This window comes from Engystomops pustulosus, chromosome 10, assembly GCF_040894005.1.
Source record: "Engystomops pustulosus chromosome 10, aEngPut4.maternal, whole genome shotgun sequence".
NCBI lineage: Eukaryota > Metazoa > Chordata > Amphibia > Anura > Leptodactylidae > Engystomops > Engystomops pustulosus.
Genome location: NC_092420.1, coordinates 2560187 through 2575937, shown reverse-complemented (window position 1 = coordinate 2575937; position 15751 = coordinate 2560187). Strand labels below are relative to the sequence as shown.

Here is a 15751-nt window from a genome sequence, read left to right as displayed (position 1 = left end):
TCAGGATCTAGCTTCCCGTCTCCAAATTCAGGAATCTATGCAGGTTCCACGGCAGACATCACCGCAGGATCCACTGCCACCCACACCTGAACCTAAGGTTCCTCTCCCTGACGTGTTTTTTGGTGACCGTAAGAAATTTTTTTCATTTCGGGAGGGCTGTAAACTTTACTTTTCTTTACGCCCTCGTTCATCGGGCACAGAGATTCAAAGGGTGGGCGTGGTAATTTCCCTGTTGCGTGGGGATCCGCAAAATTGGGCTTTTTCTCTCCCACCTGACTCTCCATCCCGTTCTTCTCTTGACGCTTTTTTTTCTGCTTTAGGCCAGATTTATGACGAACCTGACCGGCGAGCACTTGCAGTTTCCCACCTTAGATCTCTGTGTCAGGGAAAACGGACAGCAGAAGATTATTGTGCCCAGTTCAGACAGTATGTGACTGACTCTCAATGGAATGACTGCGCCCTAAAAGACCAATTTATGTCCGGACTGTCAGACAGAGTACAGGACTTAGTCTTAGCTTATGCCGAGCCTCAGACATTAGATGATGCTATGACTCTGGTCATCCGAGTTGATCGTCGCCTAAGATCCAGGCGATCACCTCGGGTGTCCTCGGACTGTCAGCCAGCGGCCAGTCCGTCTCCAGGTAGTCCAGAATTGGAATCCATGGAGCTGGATAGCATCTCTCCTGCACAGCGGAAGCAACATCGAATAAGACGCCATCTTTGTTTCTACTGTGGAAGTCCTGATCATCAGATCAACACCTGTTCCAAGGGGCAGCAGCAGGAAAACTTCCGCTCCTAAGCAGTAGTCGGGGGGACTGCTTAGGAGCTCAGGTACTCCCTATTGTGTCTAGAATGTATTTACCTTGTACGGTTAAGTTTCAGTCTGTTTCCTGCACTGGTCGCGCCTTTTTGGATTCAGGTGCTGCGACTAATTTAATCGATTATAAGTTTGTCTCTCAGTTTTGCATGTCATTGATTCCATTGTCCACTCCTATCCAGATGTCGGGTGCGGATTTGACCCCTCTACAGGCAGGGTTGATCAAATTCCGAACCCCGCAGATAAAGCTTATGGTAGGAGCTATGCATGAAGAATGGTGTTCTTTTCTAGTTATGGAAAACCTGTCTGAAAATGTCATTCTTGGTCTACCCTGGCTCCGGATCCATAATCCGGTAATTAATTGGGAAACTCTGGAGCTGGTTCATTGGGGTCCTCTCTGTAAGGAGCACCTGACCAGAGTTTCACTATGTACAGTAGTGACGGAAGATCAGGGTCTTCCAGGTTTTCTCTCGGACTACTCAGATGTGTTTTCAAAACCCTTGTCCCAAGTCCTTCCTCCTCACAGGGAGTTTGATTGTAAAATTGACCTTCTTCCTGATGCTAGATTGCCAAAGGGTCGTATATATAACTTGTCGGTACCAGAACGGGAGGCACTGAAGAGTTATATTGATGAGAGTTTGGCAATCGGACATATTCGTCCCTCTGAGTCGCCCACTGGGGCCGGGTTCTTTTTTGTTGAGAAAAAAGATGGTGGTTTACGGCCGTGTATTGACTATCGAGAATTAAATAAGATAACGGTAAAAAACTCAGGTCCCCTCCCCTTGATCCCGGATCTCTTAAATCAGGTTTCTGGGGCCCAAGTTTTCTCTAAATTAGATCTCAGAGGGGCTTATAACCTGATTCGGGTCCGAGAAGGGGATGAGTGGAAAACCGCATTTAATACACCTTTGGGGCACTTTGAATACCTGGTTATGCCCTTTGGTTTGAGTAATGCCCCAGCGGTTTTTCAAGGCTTTATGAACTCCATTTTTCATGATTACATCGGTGTGTTTATGGTGGTGTATCTAGACGATATTTTGATTTTTTCTCCTGATATGGTTTCTCACCAGCAACATCTCCGCCAAGTACTTACCAGGTTGCGCAAAAACCACCTCTTCGCTAAGCTGGAAGTGTGTTTTTTGCGTCCAGAAGGTTTCCTTCTTAGGTTATGTTGTGACTCCCTCTGATGTACAGATGGATCCGAGTAAGGTTCAGGCGCTCACGGACTGGGTTCGGCCTACCAATCTTAAGGCCCTACAACGATTTTTAGGTTTCGCTAACTATTATCGGAACTTTATAAAGAACTTTTCTGTGATCGCCAAACCCCTCACGGATCTAACCCGTAAGGGTGCTGATCCAAACAACTGGTCCCCTGCCGCTTGCTCAGCGTTTGAAACTTTAAAAGCGGCATTCTCGTCAGCCCCAGTTTTGGTTCAACCTGACCTCTCTCTACCGTTTGTTGTGGAGGTTGATGCCTCCGAGGTAGGAGTAGGTGCAGTGTTGTCTCAGGGGTCCTCCACTCTCACCAGACTTAGGCCCTGTGCATATTTCTCTAGAAAGTTTTCCTCTTGTGAGAGGAATTATGATATTGGTAATCGAGAGCTCCTTGCCATTAAGTGGGCATTTGAAGTCTGGCGACACTTTTTGGAAGGAGCTCTTCATCCGATAACTGTGCTCACAGATCATAAGAACTTAGTATATTTGGATACTGCTAAGCGTTTGAACTCACGTCAGGCTAGGTGGGCCTTGTTTTTCTCTCGCTTTAATTTTGTGGTCACCTACCGACCTGGGTCAAAAAATGTGAAGGCTGATGCCTTGTCCCGTAGCTTCGGGACTCCTGAGCTTCCAGCGACTACGGACAGTAATATTTTGTCTCCAGGTGTTGTGTTGGCAGCTGTCTCCTCCCACCTCTCCTCTCAAATTTTAGCAGGACAAAAATCTGCACCCAAAGACCTTCCGGAAGGCAAATTATTTGTTCCTCTTTCTTGTCGTTTGAGAGTGTTGGAGGAGACGCATTGCTCAGTGTTGGCAGGTCATCCGGGAATGCGGAGTACCTTGGATCTCTTAAAGAGAAGTTACTGGTGGCCTCACATGACTAATGATGTGCACGCATTTGTCCAAGCCTGTCAGGTCTGTGCGCGAGGAAAGACTCCCAGGAGACGTCCTGAGGGGCCTCTTCTTCCGCTTCCAGTTCCCACCAGGCCATGGTCTAAAGTGTCAATGGATTTTGTCACTGATCTGCCAGCATCTCAAGGCTATACAGTGATTTGGGTGGTAGTGGACCGTTTCTCCAAGATGGGACACTTTGTTCCATTAAAAAAGTTGCCTTCAGCTGAAGAATTGGCTGATTTGTTTATACAGAACATTGTACGCCTCCATGGTATACCAGATGATATTGTGTCTGATAGGGGCGTACAATTTGTTTCCAAATTTTGGCGAGCATTTTGTTCTAGACTGGAAGTTAATCTGTCGTTCTCCTCAGCGTTTCATCCTGAGTCTAATGGTCAGTCCGAGAGAATGAATCAGGAGATGATTCAATATCTGCGACTCTTTGTCTCGGACAGTCAGGACCAGTGGGTGAAATTCCTTCCGTTGGCAGAATTTGCTATTAATAACCACTGTAGTTCGTCCACACAGGTATCTCCGTTTTTCTGCAATTATGGTTTTCATCCACGTTTCTCTTTTTCATCTGTGCCTGTCTCTAATATTCCTCGAGCGGAAGCCATTACATCCAAGTTGCGCTCGCTCTGGTCACAAGTTCGGGAGAATATTCAGAGGGCACAAAATTCTATGGTCCAACAAACTGAAAGAAGGCGCACTAAATCTGATACGTTTGTGGTGGGGGATAAAGTGTGGTTATCAACAAAAAACCTTAAATTGAAGGTCCCCTCTTTGAAGTTTGCGCCCAGGTTTGTGGGTCCGTTTGTTGTTACTCATATTGTTAACCCGGTTTCCTTCAAGATTACACTTCCAGCAGGGTGGCGGGTCCATAACACCTTCCATAAGAGTCTTCTGAAGCGCTATGTTGAGCCTGTTTTGCCTCTTTCTGACCCTCCTTCTCCATCTATTGTGGAGGGGAATCTGGAATTTGAGGTGGAAAAGGTGGTCAATTCCAGATGGGTAGGTAACTCCCTGCAGTACCTGGTCCATTGGAAAGGTTTTGGTCCTGAGGATAGGTCTTGGGTTCCGGCTAGAGATGTTCATGCTCCACGGTTACTCAGGTTATTTCATCAGACCTACCCTCAGAAGCCATCTTTAAGATCTAGGGGTCCGAAGGCCCCCCGTCAGGGGGGGGGGGTACTGTCAGGTTCGCTAGGGAGATTGCTGGGACTTCTGGTTCTTCTGGTGGTACCAGCAGCGTTCTCCGAACCCCGGCGCGTATCCGCGCAAACTCCACCTCTCGTCCTGGGCAGCGGCTGCTAAGATCTCGCGCTGTCTAGGAGTGGCTGGGACTTTGAACCTCTGCTTGGTGCTTGGTTGTTTCTGCACCATGAGGGGTTAATTCCCAGATGCTGTCCAGCTCCTATCAGGTTCTGGAGGTGGAGTTCTGGCTGCATAAATTGCAGCTTCACTAGTCACCAGTGCCAGTGTTTGAAAATCCCTTTCTCCACCTGGTTGCTGCTCGTTTGTATTGCTCTGTATCTGTATCTATATTGTTGCTAACTCGGCTAGTTTTGGACTTTGACTCTTGCTTACTGATTCTGCTTTTGACGTACCCTCTAGTTGTGACTCCGGCTTGTTTACTATTCTTTTATGTTTTATGTTTGTCAGTCTGTTTGTGTTCCCCTTCCCACACTTACCCAGAATATTTCGAGTCTTCAAGTAGTCGCCCCACGGTTTAGCGTGGGGGGGCTATAGGAAGGGACAGAGGTTGGGGCAAGCTCAGGGCACACTATCCCCTGTCTTTTGTGTACCAATCCTAACACCACCACTAGGGGGAGATCACTACATACAGATTATACACCACCACTAGGAGGAGATCACTACATACACATTATACACCACCACTAGGAGGAGATCACTACATACACATTATACACCACCACTAGGAGGAGATCACTACATACACATTATACACCACCACTAGGGGGAGATCACTACATACACATTATACACCACCACTAGGGGGAGATCACTACATACAGATTATACATCACCACTAGGGGGAGAGCACTACATACACATTATACACCACCACTAGGGGGAGATCACTACATACACATTATACACCACCACTAGGAGATCATTACATACACATTATACACCACCACTAGGAGGAGATCACTACATACACATTATACACCACCACTAGGAGGAGATCACTACATACACATTATACACCACCACTAGGGGGAGATCACTACATACACATTATACACCACCACTAGGGGGAGATCACTACATACACATTATACACCACCACTAGGGGGAGATCACTACATACACATTATACACCACCACTAGGGGGAGATCACTACATACACATTATACACCACCACTAGGAGGAGATCACTACATACACATTATACACCACCACTAGGAGGAGATCACTACATACACATTATACACCACCACTAGGAGGAGATCACTACATACACATTATACACCACCACTAGGGGGAGATCACTACATACAGATTATACACCACCACTAGGAGGAGATCACTACATACAGATTATACACCACCACTAGGAGGAGATCACTACATACACATTATACACCACCACTAGGAGATCACTACATACACATTATACACCACCACTAGGGGGAGATCACTACATACACATTATACACCACCACTAGGAGGAGATCACTACATACACATTATACACCACCACTAGGAGGAGATCACTACATACAGATTATACAACACCACTAGGGGGAGATCACTACATACAGATTATACACCACCACTAGGGGGAGATCACTACATACAGATTATACACCACCACTAGGAGGAGATCACTACATACACATTATACACCACCACTAGGGGGAGATCACTACATACACATTATACACCACCACTAGGGGGAGATCACTACATACACATTATACACCACCACTAGGAGGAGATCACTACATACACATTATACACCACCACTAGGAGGAGATCACTACATACAGATTATACACCACCACTAGGGGGAGATCACTACATACACATTATACACCACCACTAGGGGGAGATCACTACATACACATTATACACCAACACTAGGGGGAGCTCACTACATACAGATTATACACCACCACTAGGGGGAGATCACTACATACACATTATACACCACCACTAGGGGGAGATCACTACATACAGATTATACACCACCACTAGGAGGAGATCACTACATACACATTATACACCACCACTAGGAGGAGATCACTACATACACATTATACACCACCACTAGGAGGAGATCACTACATACAGATTATACACCACCACTAGGGGGAGATCACTACATACAGATTATACACCACCACTAGGGGGAGATCACTACATACAGATTATACACCACCACTAGGAGGAGATCACTACATACACATTATACACCACCACTAGGAGGAGATCACTACATACACATTATACACCACCACTAGGGGGAGATCACTACATACACATTATACACCACCAATAGGAGGAGATCACTACATACAGATTATACACCACCACTAGGGGGAGATCACTACATACACATTATACAACACCACTAGGAGGAGATCACTACATACAGATTATACACCACCACTAGGGGGAGATCACTACATACACATTATACACCACCACTAGGAGGAGATCACTACATACACATTATACACCACCACTAGGAGGAGTTCACTACATACAGATTATACACCACCACTAGGGGGAGATCACTACATACACATTATACACCACCACTAGGGGGAGATCACTACATACACATTATACACCACCACTAGGAGGAGATCACTACATACACATTATACACCACCACTATTGGGAGATCACTACATACACATTATACACCACCACTAGGGGGAGATCACTACATACACATTATACACCACCACTAGGAGGAGATCACTACATACAGATTATACACCACCACTAGGAGGACATCACTACATACACATTATACACCACCACTAGGGGGAGATCACTACATACACATTATACACCACCACTAGGAGGAGATCACTACATACACATTATACACCACCACTAGGAGGAGATCACTACATACACATTATACACCACCACTAGGAGGAGATCACTACATACAGATTATACACCACCACTAGGAGGAGATCACTACATACACATTATACACCACCACTAGGGGGAGATCACTACATACACATTATACACCACCACTAGGAGGAGATCACTACATACACATTATACACCACCACTAGGAGGAGATCACTACATACAGATTATACACCACCACTAGGAGGAGATCACTACATACACATTATACACCACCACTAGGGGGAGATCACTACATACACATTATACACCACCACTAGGGGGAGATCACTACATACACATTATACACCACCACTAGGGGGAGATCACTACATACAGATTATACACCACCACTAGGGGGAGATCACTACATACACATTATACACCACCACTAGGGGGAGATCACTACATACACATTATACACCACCACTAGGGGGAGATCACTACATACACATTATACACCACCACTAGGGGGAGCTCACTACATACACATTATACACCACCACTAGGAGGAGATCACTACATACAGATTATACACCACCACTAGGAGGAGATCACTACATACACATTATACACCACCACTAGGGGGAGATCACTACATACACATTATACACCACCACTAGAGGGAGATCACTACATACACATTATACACCACCACTAGGGGGAGATCACTACATACAGATTATACACCACCACTAGGAGGAGATCACTACATACACATTATACACCACCACTAGGGGGAGATCACTACATACACATTATACACCACCACTAGGAGGAGATCACTACATACACATTATACACCACCACTAGGGGGGGATCACTACATACACATTATACACCACTACTAGGAGGAGATCACTACATACACATTATACACCACCACTAGGGGGAGATCACTACATACACATTATACACCACCACTAGAGGGAGATCACTACATACACATTATACACCACCACTAGGGGGAGATCACTACATACAGATTATACACCACCACTAGGGGGGATCACTACATACACATCATACACCACCACTAGAGGGAGATCACTACATACACATTATACACCACCACTAGGAGGAGATCACTACATACACATTATACACCACCACTAGGGGGAGATCACTACATACACATTATACACCACCACTAGGAGGAGATCACTACATACACATTATACACCACCACTAGGGGGAGATCACTACATACAGATTATACACCACCACTAGGGGGAGATCACTACATACAGATTATACACCACCACTCGGGGGAGATCACTACATACAGATTATACACCACCACTAGGGGGAGATCACTACATACAGATTATACATCACCACTAGGAGGAGATCACTACATACAGATTATACACCACCACTAGGGGGAGCTCCTCTCATACTACTCTCTGCTGTGGATTTGGAGCTGTGTATCAGTAACCTCTGACCACTATAAGATTACATGAAAATAAATCTGCACAGAGGTTTGTATTTCAAAACAACAAAGTGAGAATCTTTATTTAAATTTTATTTCCTCCCCGTGTTTTCCACCTTTAGCCTGGAGTCCTTGATGATGTGACAGATTCTGGACAATGCTTGGACCCTCATATTCTCCATCTTGCCCACTTACCTTTCCCCGCCCTGCAGTAGGTACATACTTTAGGTCACCCATGTCCAGGCTACACTTATATCCCGCTGGGCCGAGTCCTCTCATCTCATTAGAGTTTGCTGAGGAACATTAGGAGCGCGGTGTGGAACTCCTCGGGTCTGTCCATGTAACACGCGTGTCCCGCTCCTCTCAGGGGGCTCAGTGTGTGGTTCGGCAGGTGCTGGAGGCTCTCTAGGGACTGGGTGCCCAGGGTCATGTCCTCTGTGCCGTATACAATAAGGGTGGGGACCTACAGGGAACAGGAAATGTAATGAGTATACAGTACAAGACCCCACCCCCTGCCTGTATATCCTGTGTGAGAGGTAGTCACAGCCCCTCCCCCTGCCTGTATATCCTGTGTGAGAGGTAGTCACAGCCCCGCCCCCTGTCTGTATATCCTGTGTGAGGGGTAGTCACAGCCCCGCCCCCTGCCTGTATATCCTGTGTGAGGGGTAGTCACAGCCCCGCCCCCTGCCTGTATATCCTGTGTGAGGGGTAGTCACAGCCCCGCCCCCTTCCTGTATATCCTGTGTGAGAGGTAGTCACAGCCCCACCCCCTGCCTGTATATCCTGTGTGAGGGGTAGTCACAGCCCCGCCCCCTGACTGTATATCCTGTGTGAGAGGTAGTCACAGCCCCGCCCCCTTCCTGTATATCCTGTGTGAGAGGTAGTCACAGCCCCGCCCCCTGTCTGTATATCCTGTGTGAGAGGTAGTCACAGCCCCGCCCCCTGCCTGTATATCCTGTGTGAGAGGTAGTCACAGCCCCGCCCCCTGCCTGTATATCCTGTGTGAGAGGTAGTCACAGCCCTGCCCCCTGCCTGTATATCCTGTGTGAGAGGTAGTCACATCCCCGCCCCCTGCCTGTATATCCTGTGTGAGAGGTAGTCACAGCCCCGCCCCCTGCCTGTATATCCTGTGTGAGAGGTAGTCACAGCCCTGCCCCCTGCCTGTATATCCTGTGTGAGAGGTAGTCACAGCCCCTCCCCCTGCCTGTATATCCTGTGTGAGAGGTAGTCACAGCCCCGCCCCCTGACTGTATATCCTGTGTGAGAGGTAGTCACAGCCCCGCCCCCTTCCTGTATATCCTGTGTGAGAGGTAGTCACATCCCCGTCCCCTGTCTGTATATCCTGTGTGAGAGGTAGTCACATCCCCGCCCCCTGCCTGTATATCCTGTGTGAGAGGTGGTCACAGCCCCGCCCCCTGCCTGTATATCCTGTGTGAGAGGTAGTCACAGCCCCGCCCCCTGCCTGTATATCCTGTGTGAGAGGTAGTCACAGCCCTGCCCCCTGCCTGTATATCCTGTGTGAGAGGTAGTCACATCCCCGCCCCCTGCCTGTATATCCTGTGTGATGCCCCGCCCCCTGCCTGTATATCCTGTGTGAGAGGTAGTCACAGCCCTGCCCCCTGCCTGTATATCCTGTGTGAGAGGTAGTCACATCCCCGCCCCCTGCCTGTATATCCTGTGTGAGAGGTAGTCACAGCCCCGCCCCCTGCCTGTATATCCTGTGTGAGAGGTAGTCACAGCCCCGCCCCCTGCCTGTATATCATGTGTGACAGGTAGTCACAGCCCCTCCCCCTGCCTGTATATCCTGTGTGAGAGGTAGTCACAGCCCCTCCCCCTGCCTGTATATCCTGTGTGAGGGGTAGTCACAGCCCCGTCCCCTGCCTGTATATCCTGTGTGAGGGGTAGTCACAGCCCCGCCCCCTTCCTGTATATCCTGTGTGAGAGGTAGTCACAGCCCCGCCCCCTGCCTGTATATCCTGTGTGAGGGGTAGGCACAGCCCCGCCCCCTGCCTGTATATCCTGTGTGAGGGGTAGTCACAGCCCCGCCCCCTGCCTGTATATCCTGTGTGAGAGGTGGTCACAGCCCCGCTCCCTGCCCGTATATCCTGTGTGAGAGGTAGTCACAGCCCCGCCCCCTGCCCGTATATCCTGTGTGAGAGGTAGTCACAGCCCCGCCCCCTGCCTGTATATCCTGTGTGAGAGGTAGTCACAGCCCCGCCCCCTGCCTATATATCCTGTGTGAGAGGTAGTCACAGCCCCGCCCCCTGCCTGTATATCCTGTGTGAGAGGTAGTCACAGCCCCGCCCCCTGCCTGTATATCCTGTATGAGAGGTAGTCACAGCCCCGCCCCCTGCCTGTACATCCTGTGTGAGAGGTAGTCACAGCCCCGCCCCCCGCCTGTATATCCTGTGTGATGGTAGTCACAGCCCCTCCCCCTGCCTGTATATCCTGTGTGAGAGGTGGTCACAGCCCCGCCCCCTGCCTGTATATCCTGTGTGAGAGGTAGTCACAGCCCCGCCCCCTGCCTGTATATCCTGTATGAGAGGTAGTCACAGCCCCGCCCCCTGCCTGTATATCCTGTGTGAGAGGTAGTCACAGCCCCGCCCCCCGCCTGTATATCCTGTGTGAGAGGTAGTCACAGCCCCGCCCCCTGCCTGTATATCCTGTGTGAGAGGTAGTAACAGCCCCGCCCCCTGTATATCCTGCAGGTAGTCACAGCTCCGCCTCCTGTATATCCTGTAAGTAGTCACAGCCCCGCCCCCTGCCTGTACATCCTGTGTGAGAGGTAGTCACAGCCCCGCCCCCTGCCTGTATATCCTGTGTGAGAGGTAGTAACAGCCCCGCCCCCTGTATATCCTGCAGGTAGTCACAGCCCCGCCTCCTGTATATCCTGTAAGTAGTCACAGCCCCGCCCCCTGCCTGTACATCCTGTGTGAGAGGTAGTCACAGCCCCGCCCCCTGCCTGTATATCCTGTGTGAGAGGTAGTCACAGCCCCGCCCCCTGCCTGTATATCCTGTGTGAGAGGTAGTCACAGCCCCGCCCCCTGCCTGTATATCCTGTGTGAGAGGTAGTCACAGCCCCGCCCCCTGCCTGTATATCCTGTGTGAGAGGTAGTCACAGCCCCGCCCCCTGCCTGTATATCCTGTGTGAGAGGTAGTCACAGCCCCGCCCCCTGCCTGTATATCCTGTGTGAGAGGTGGTCACAGCCCCGCCCCCTGCCTGTATATCCTGTGTGAGAGGTAGTCACAGCCCCGCCCCCTGCCTGTATATCCTGTGTGAGATGTAGTCACAGCCCCGCCCCCTTCCTGTATATCCTGTGTGAGAGGTAGTCACAGCCCCGCCCCCTGCCTGTATATCCTGTGTGAGAGGTAGTCACAGCCCCGCCCCCTGCCTGTATATCCTGTGTGAGAGGTAGTAACAGCCCCGCCCCCTGTATATCCTGCAGGTAGTCACAGCCCCGCCTCCTGTATATCCTGTAAGTAGTCACAGCCCCGCCCCCTGCCTGTACATCCTGTGTGAGAGGTAGTCACAGCCCCGCCCCCTGCCTGTATATCCTGTGTGAGAGGTAGTCACAGCCCCGCCCCCTGCCTGTATATCCTGTGTGAGAGGTAGTCACAGCCCCGCCCCCTGCCTGTATATCCTGTGTGAGAGGTAGTCACAGCCCCGCCCCCTGCCTGTATATCCTGTGTGAGAGGTGGTCACAGCCCCGCCCCCTGCCTGTATATCCTGTGTGAGAGGTAGTCACAGCCCCGCCCCCTGCCTGTATATCCTGTGTGAGAGGTAGTCACAGCCCCGCCCCCTGTGTACCTGGATCTGTTGGTATTGTTGAGGTTTGAAGCCCTTTGTTCCCACAGGAGCAACTGGAACGAACCCGTGGAGGCGCTCGGGGTGCTGCAGGACGAGGGGTAAGGAGAAGAGGCCGCTCATAGAGGGACTGAGGAGGACCGGCTGCCGCGTGCCCAGAGCGTCCATGATCCGGAGCAGATACTCCGTGCGGCCCTTCTCCGAGGACATCGGCTGCGCCTGTAAGGACTCCCCATAACCTGGAGATCGGGGGACAGGAAAGACAAGATGTGAGACAAGGAGCAGAGGGAACCCCACATCCTGCGGTACCGGGAGCAGGGGGCACCCCTACAGGGGCAACGGACAGTATTCACACCACTTACTTTTCTCACTCATTACTTTTTTCACCCCCCCCATGTGCTGTGGCTACCTACATACTGGGGAGGCATGTGCTGTGGCTACCTACATACTGGGGAGGCATGTGCTGTGGCTACCTACATACTGGGGAGGCATGTGCTGTGGCTACCTACATACTGGGGAGGCATGTGCTGTGGCTACCTACATACTGGGGAGGCATGTGCTGTGGCTACCTACATACTGGGGAGGCATGTGCTGTGGCTACCTACATACTGGGGGGGGGCATGTGCTGTGGCTACCTACATACTGGGGGGGGGCATGTGCTGTGGCTACCTACATACTGGGGGGGCATGTGCTGTGGCTACCTACATACTGGGGAGGCATGTGCTGTGGCTACCTACATACTGGGGAGGCATGTGCTGTGGCTAACTACATACTGGGGAGGCATGTGCTGTGGCTACCTACATACTGGGGAGGCATGTGCTGTGGCTACCTACATACTGGGGAGGCATGTGCTGTGGCTACCTACATACTGGGGGGGCATGTGCTGTGGCTACCTACATACTGGGGGGCATGTGCTGTGGCTACCTACATACTGGGGGGCATGTGCTGTGGCTACCTACATACTGGGGGGCATGTGCTGTGGCTACCTACATACTGGGGGGCATGTGCTGTGGCTACCTACATACTGGGGGGCATGTGCTGTGGCTACCTACATACTGGGGGGCATGTGCTGTGGCTACCTACATACTGGGGGGCATGTGCTGTGGCTAACTACATAGTGGGGGGCATGTGCTGTGGCTACCTACATACTGGGGGCATGTGCTGTGGGTACCTACATACTGGGGGGCATGTGCTGTGGCTACCTATCTACTGGGAGGCATGTAGTCAGGATTTGGAGTAGTGAACCCCCTGGACCACCGCGGACGATTATGTAAGCCGACACCTGGGACCGGAATCTAAGTGGCACCTAGTCTTCACGTCTGCAATGTGGTACCACCAGGTCTTTCCACAGACGTGACTTGTCCGCGGTGGCTGCCAAGGTCGAGGCAGATCACTAGGCTGTTTCGTGGTCAGGACAGGCGGCAATGGATCAAGGTCAGGGACGGAGCAAGAGGTCAGGGCTGGCAGCGAAGGAGCAGAATCAGGAACAGGTCCGGGGTCACAGCGGGAAGTCAACACTTAGGAATGAAACACTGTGGAAAGCTTCCGCATAGACATGAAGCACTAAGTTCTGGGGAATGCTGGGAGACGCCGGTCTTTATAGGAACCCGGGAAGTGGGCAGCGCCAATCAGCGGCGCACTGGCCCTTTAAATCGGCGAGTGCCGGCTCCTTCGTGCTGGAAAGTCGGGACGGGAGCATGAACGTGGAGAGGTGAGTGAGCTCGTAAAGGGGCGCTGCCACGGGAACTACCTATTTACTGGGGGGGCATGTGCATATTGTACGGCTCTTACGGAATAACATTTTATAATATGTGGCGTTCATGGCTCTCTCAGCCAAAAAGGTTCCTGACCCCGGCTCTAGACCCTTCATAGAGGGTTCGCGACTTCCCCTAACAGCTCCTGACCTGGAGAGGGCGCTATTCGCAACTATCAGCCTGACTATGCATTGGCCGGGGTGTATTGAAACAATTCAAAAATTTAACGGGGTCTGAATACTTTCCGTGGGGAATACTATCCTGCAGTGCCGGGGAGGCTCATCCTGCAGTGCCGGGGAGGCTCATCCTGCAGTGGGGGCGCTATGGAGCTGGTGGGTAGTAGGACCCTATAATAAGGCGGTGACAGGTTTGGGTCCCGTTCCTCTGCTCCTTGTATCCAGGACAGGTCGGGACCCCTCACCCCCCGCTCACCTGGCAGGTCGATGGCCACCGCCCGGTATCCATGCTCGGAGAGGATCTGCAGCGTCCCGAGCTCTTCCCAGGTCTTGGAGGTGAATGAGCGGCCGTGTAATAACAGCACCGGGAACCTGGAAACAAGAGGAAGATCCGTCACATCCTGATCCATGACGTGTCCGGAGCTTCTGCCAGGAGAGAAACTCTAGACACAGATCCACCACCGCAGCCACATAGGACGAGCATCCGGGGACTGCCGAAGCCTCTCGTCAGGAGGGAAGACACGGACAATGTGCACAGCGCCTTATCTCCGCATCAGTCCCGGGCACATACTGGCCCCCATCATCCGGACAGCACAGACACAGGGTGCCCCCTAAGAAGCCCACCTGTCCGCTGCTGCCCCCTCCAGGCTGCCCCGGGGCACATGCCGGACCATATGGAGAACAAACTGACCCCCATCATCCGGACAGCACAGACACAGGGTGCCCCCTAGGAAGCCCACCTGTCCGCTGCTGCCCCCTCCAGGCTGCCCCGGGGCATGGCCTCCCTGTAGAAGGTGGGCCAGTCTCCGCTCAGGGTGGCGGTCCGCACAGTGAAGTTCATGTTGTTGTCCTGGGGTTCGGCCCGGGGGGCTTCAGCTTTGGGCTCCTCTCTCTCAGGCCTGATGGAAGGAAGAAGCAGATACAGAAGAACGGACACAGACAGGATCAGAACCAGAACAACGAGCTTATGGCGGCCCAGACCCATGATCCTGGAGACGTCTGCACCATCACATCCAGCTGCTGCTGCCTCCCCCGCTGCTATGTTATCCCTGCTACTATCTCCTCCTCCTCTCACTGCTGCTCTATGGACAACCCTCCCCATCATCCGCACCATGTGACTGAGCACAGAGTCACATTACCAGGGTCTGACTCCTCCCCCTGTATCTCCTACTGATAGAGTGTCAGCTCCTGGGCTCAGGACTCCTCCTCCTCCGGTATCTCCTCCTTATAGAGTGTCAGCTCCTGGGCTCAGGACTCCTCCTCCTGTATCTCCTCCTTGTAGAGTGTCAGCTCCTGGGCTCAGGACTCCTCCTCCTGTATCTCCTCCTTATATAGTGTCAGCTCCTGGGCTCAGGACTCCTCCTCCTGATAGAGTGTCAGCTCCTGGGCTCAGGACTCCCCCCCCTCCTGTATCTCCTCCTTGTAGAGTGTCAGCTCCTGGGCTCAGGACACCTCCTCCTGTATCTTCTCCTTATAGAGTGTAAGCTCCTGGGCTCAGGACTCCTCCTCCTCCTGTATCTCCTCCTTATAGAGTG

At 51.4% G+C, this 15751-nt stretch overlaps 1 protein-coding gene across 1 annotated transcript; it reads right to left on the bottom strand.

Annotated features, from left to right (window-relative positions):
• Nucleotides 1-8531: 8531 nt before the first annotated feature.
• LOC140104687 (protein ABHD14A-like) lies at nt 8532-15340 on the bottom strand. The gene is made up of 4 exons (XM_072128324.1): nt 14957-15340; nt 14473-14588; nt 12290-12525; nt 8532-8944 (listed from the first exon to the last, which is right to left on the bottom strand). Exons 1-4 carry the CDS (start codon nt 15328-15330, stop codon nt 8765-8767), a joined length of 906 nt encoding a protein of 301 aa, XP_071984425.1. The 5' UTR covers nt 15331-15340; the 3' UTR covers nt 8532-8764.
• Between the last annotated feature and the right edge of the window lie 411 nt (nt 15341-15751).

Bases quoted from the DNA above. Each gene is read 5' to 3' on its own strand.
- LOC140104687 (XM_072128324.1), bottom strand. From the start codon at position 15,330: ATGGTGCGGATGATGGGGAGGGTTGTCCATAGAGCAGCAGTGAGAGGA. The intron at 12,526-14,472 runs GTGAGCGGGGGG...CCCGATCTCCAG, and splicing joins GGTGGCCATCGACCTGCCAG to GTTATGGGGAGTCCTTACAG. The intron at 8,945-12,289 runs GTACACAGGGGG...TGTTCCCTGTAG, and splicing joins AACAATACCAACAGATCCAG to GTCCCCACCCTTATTGTATA.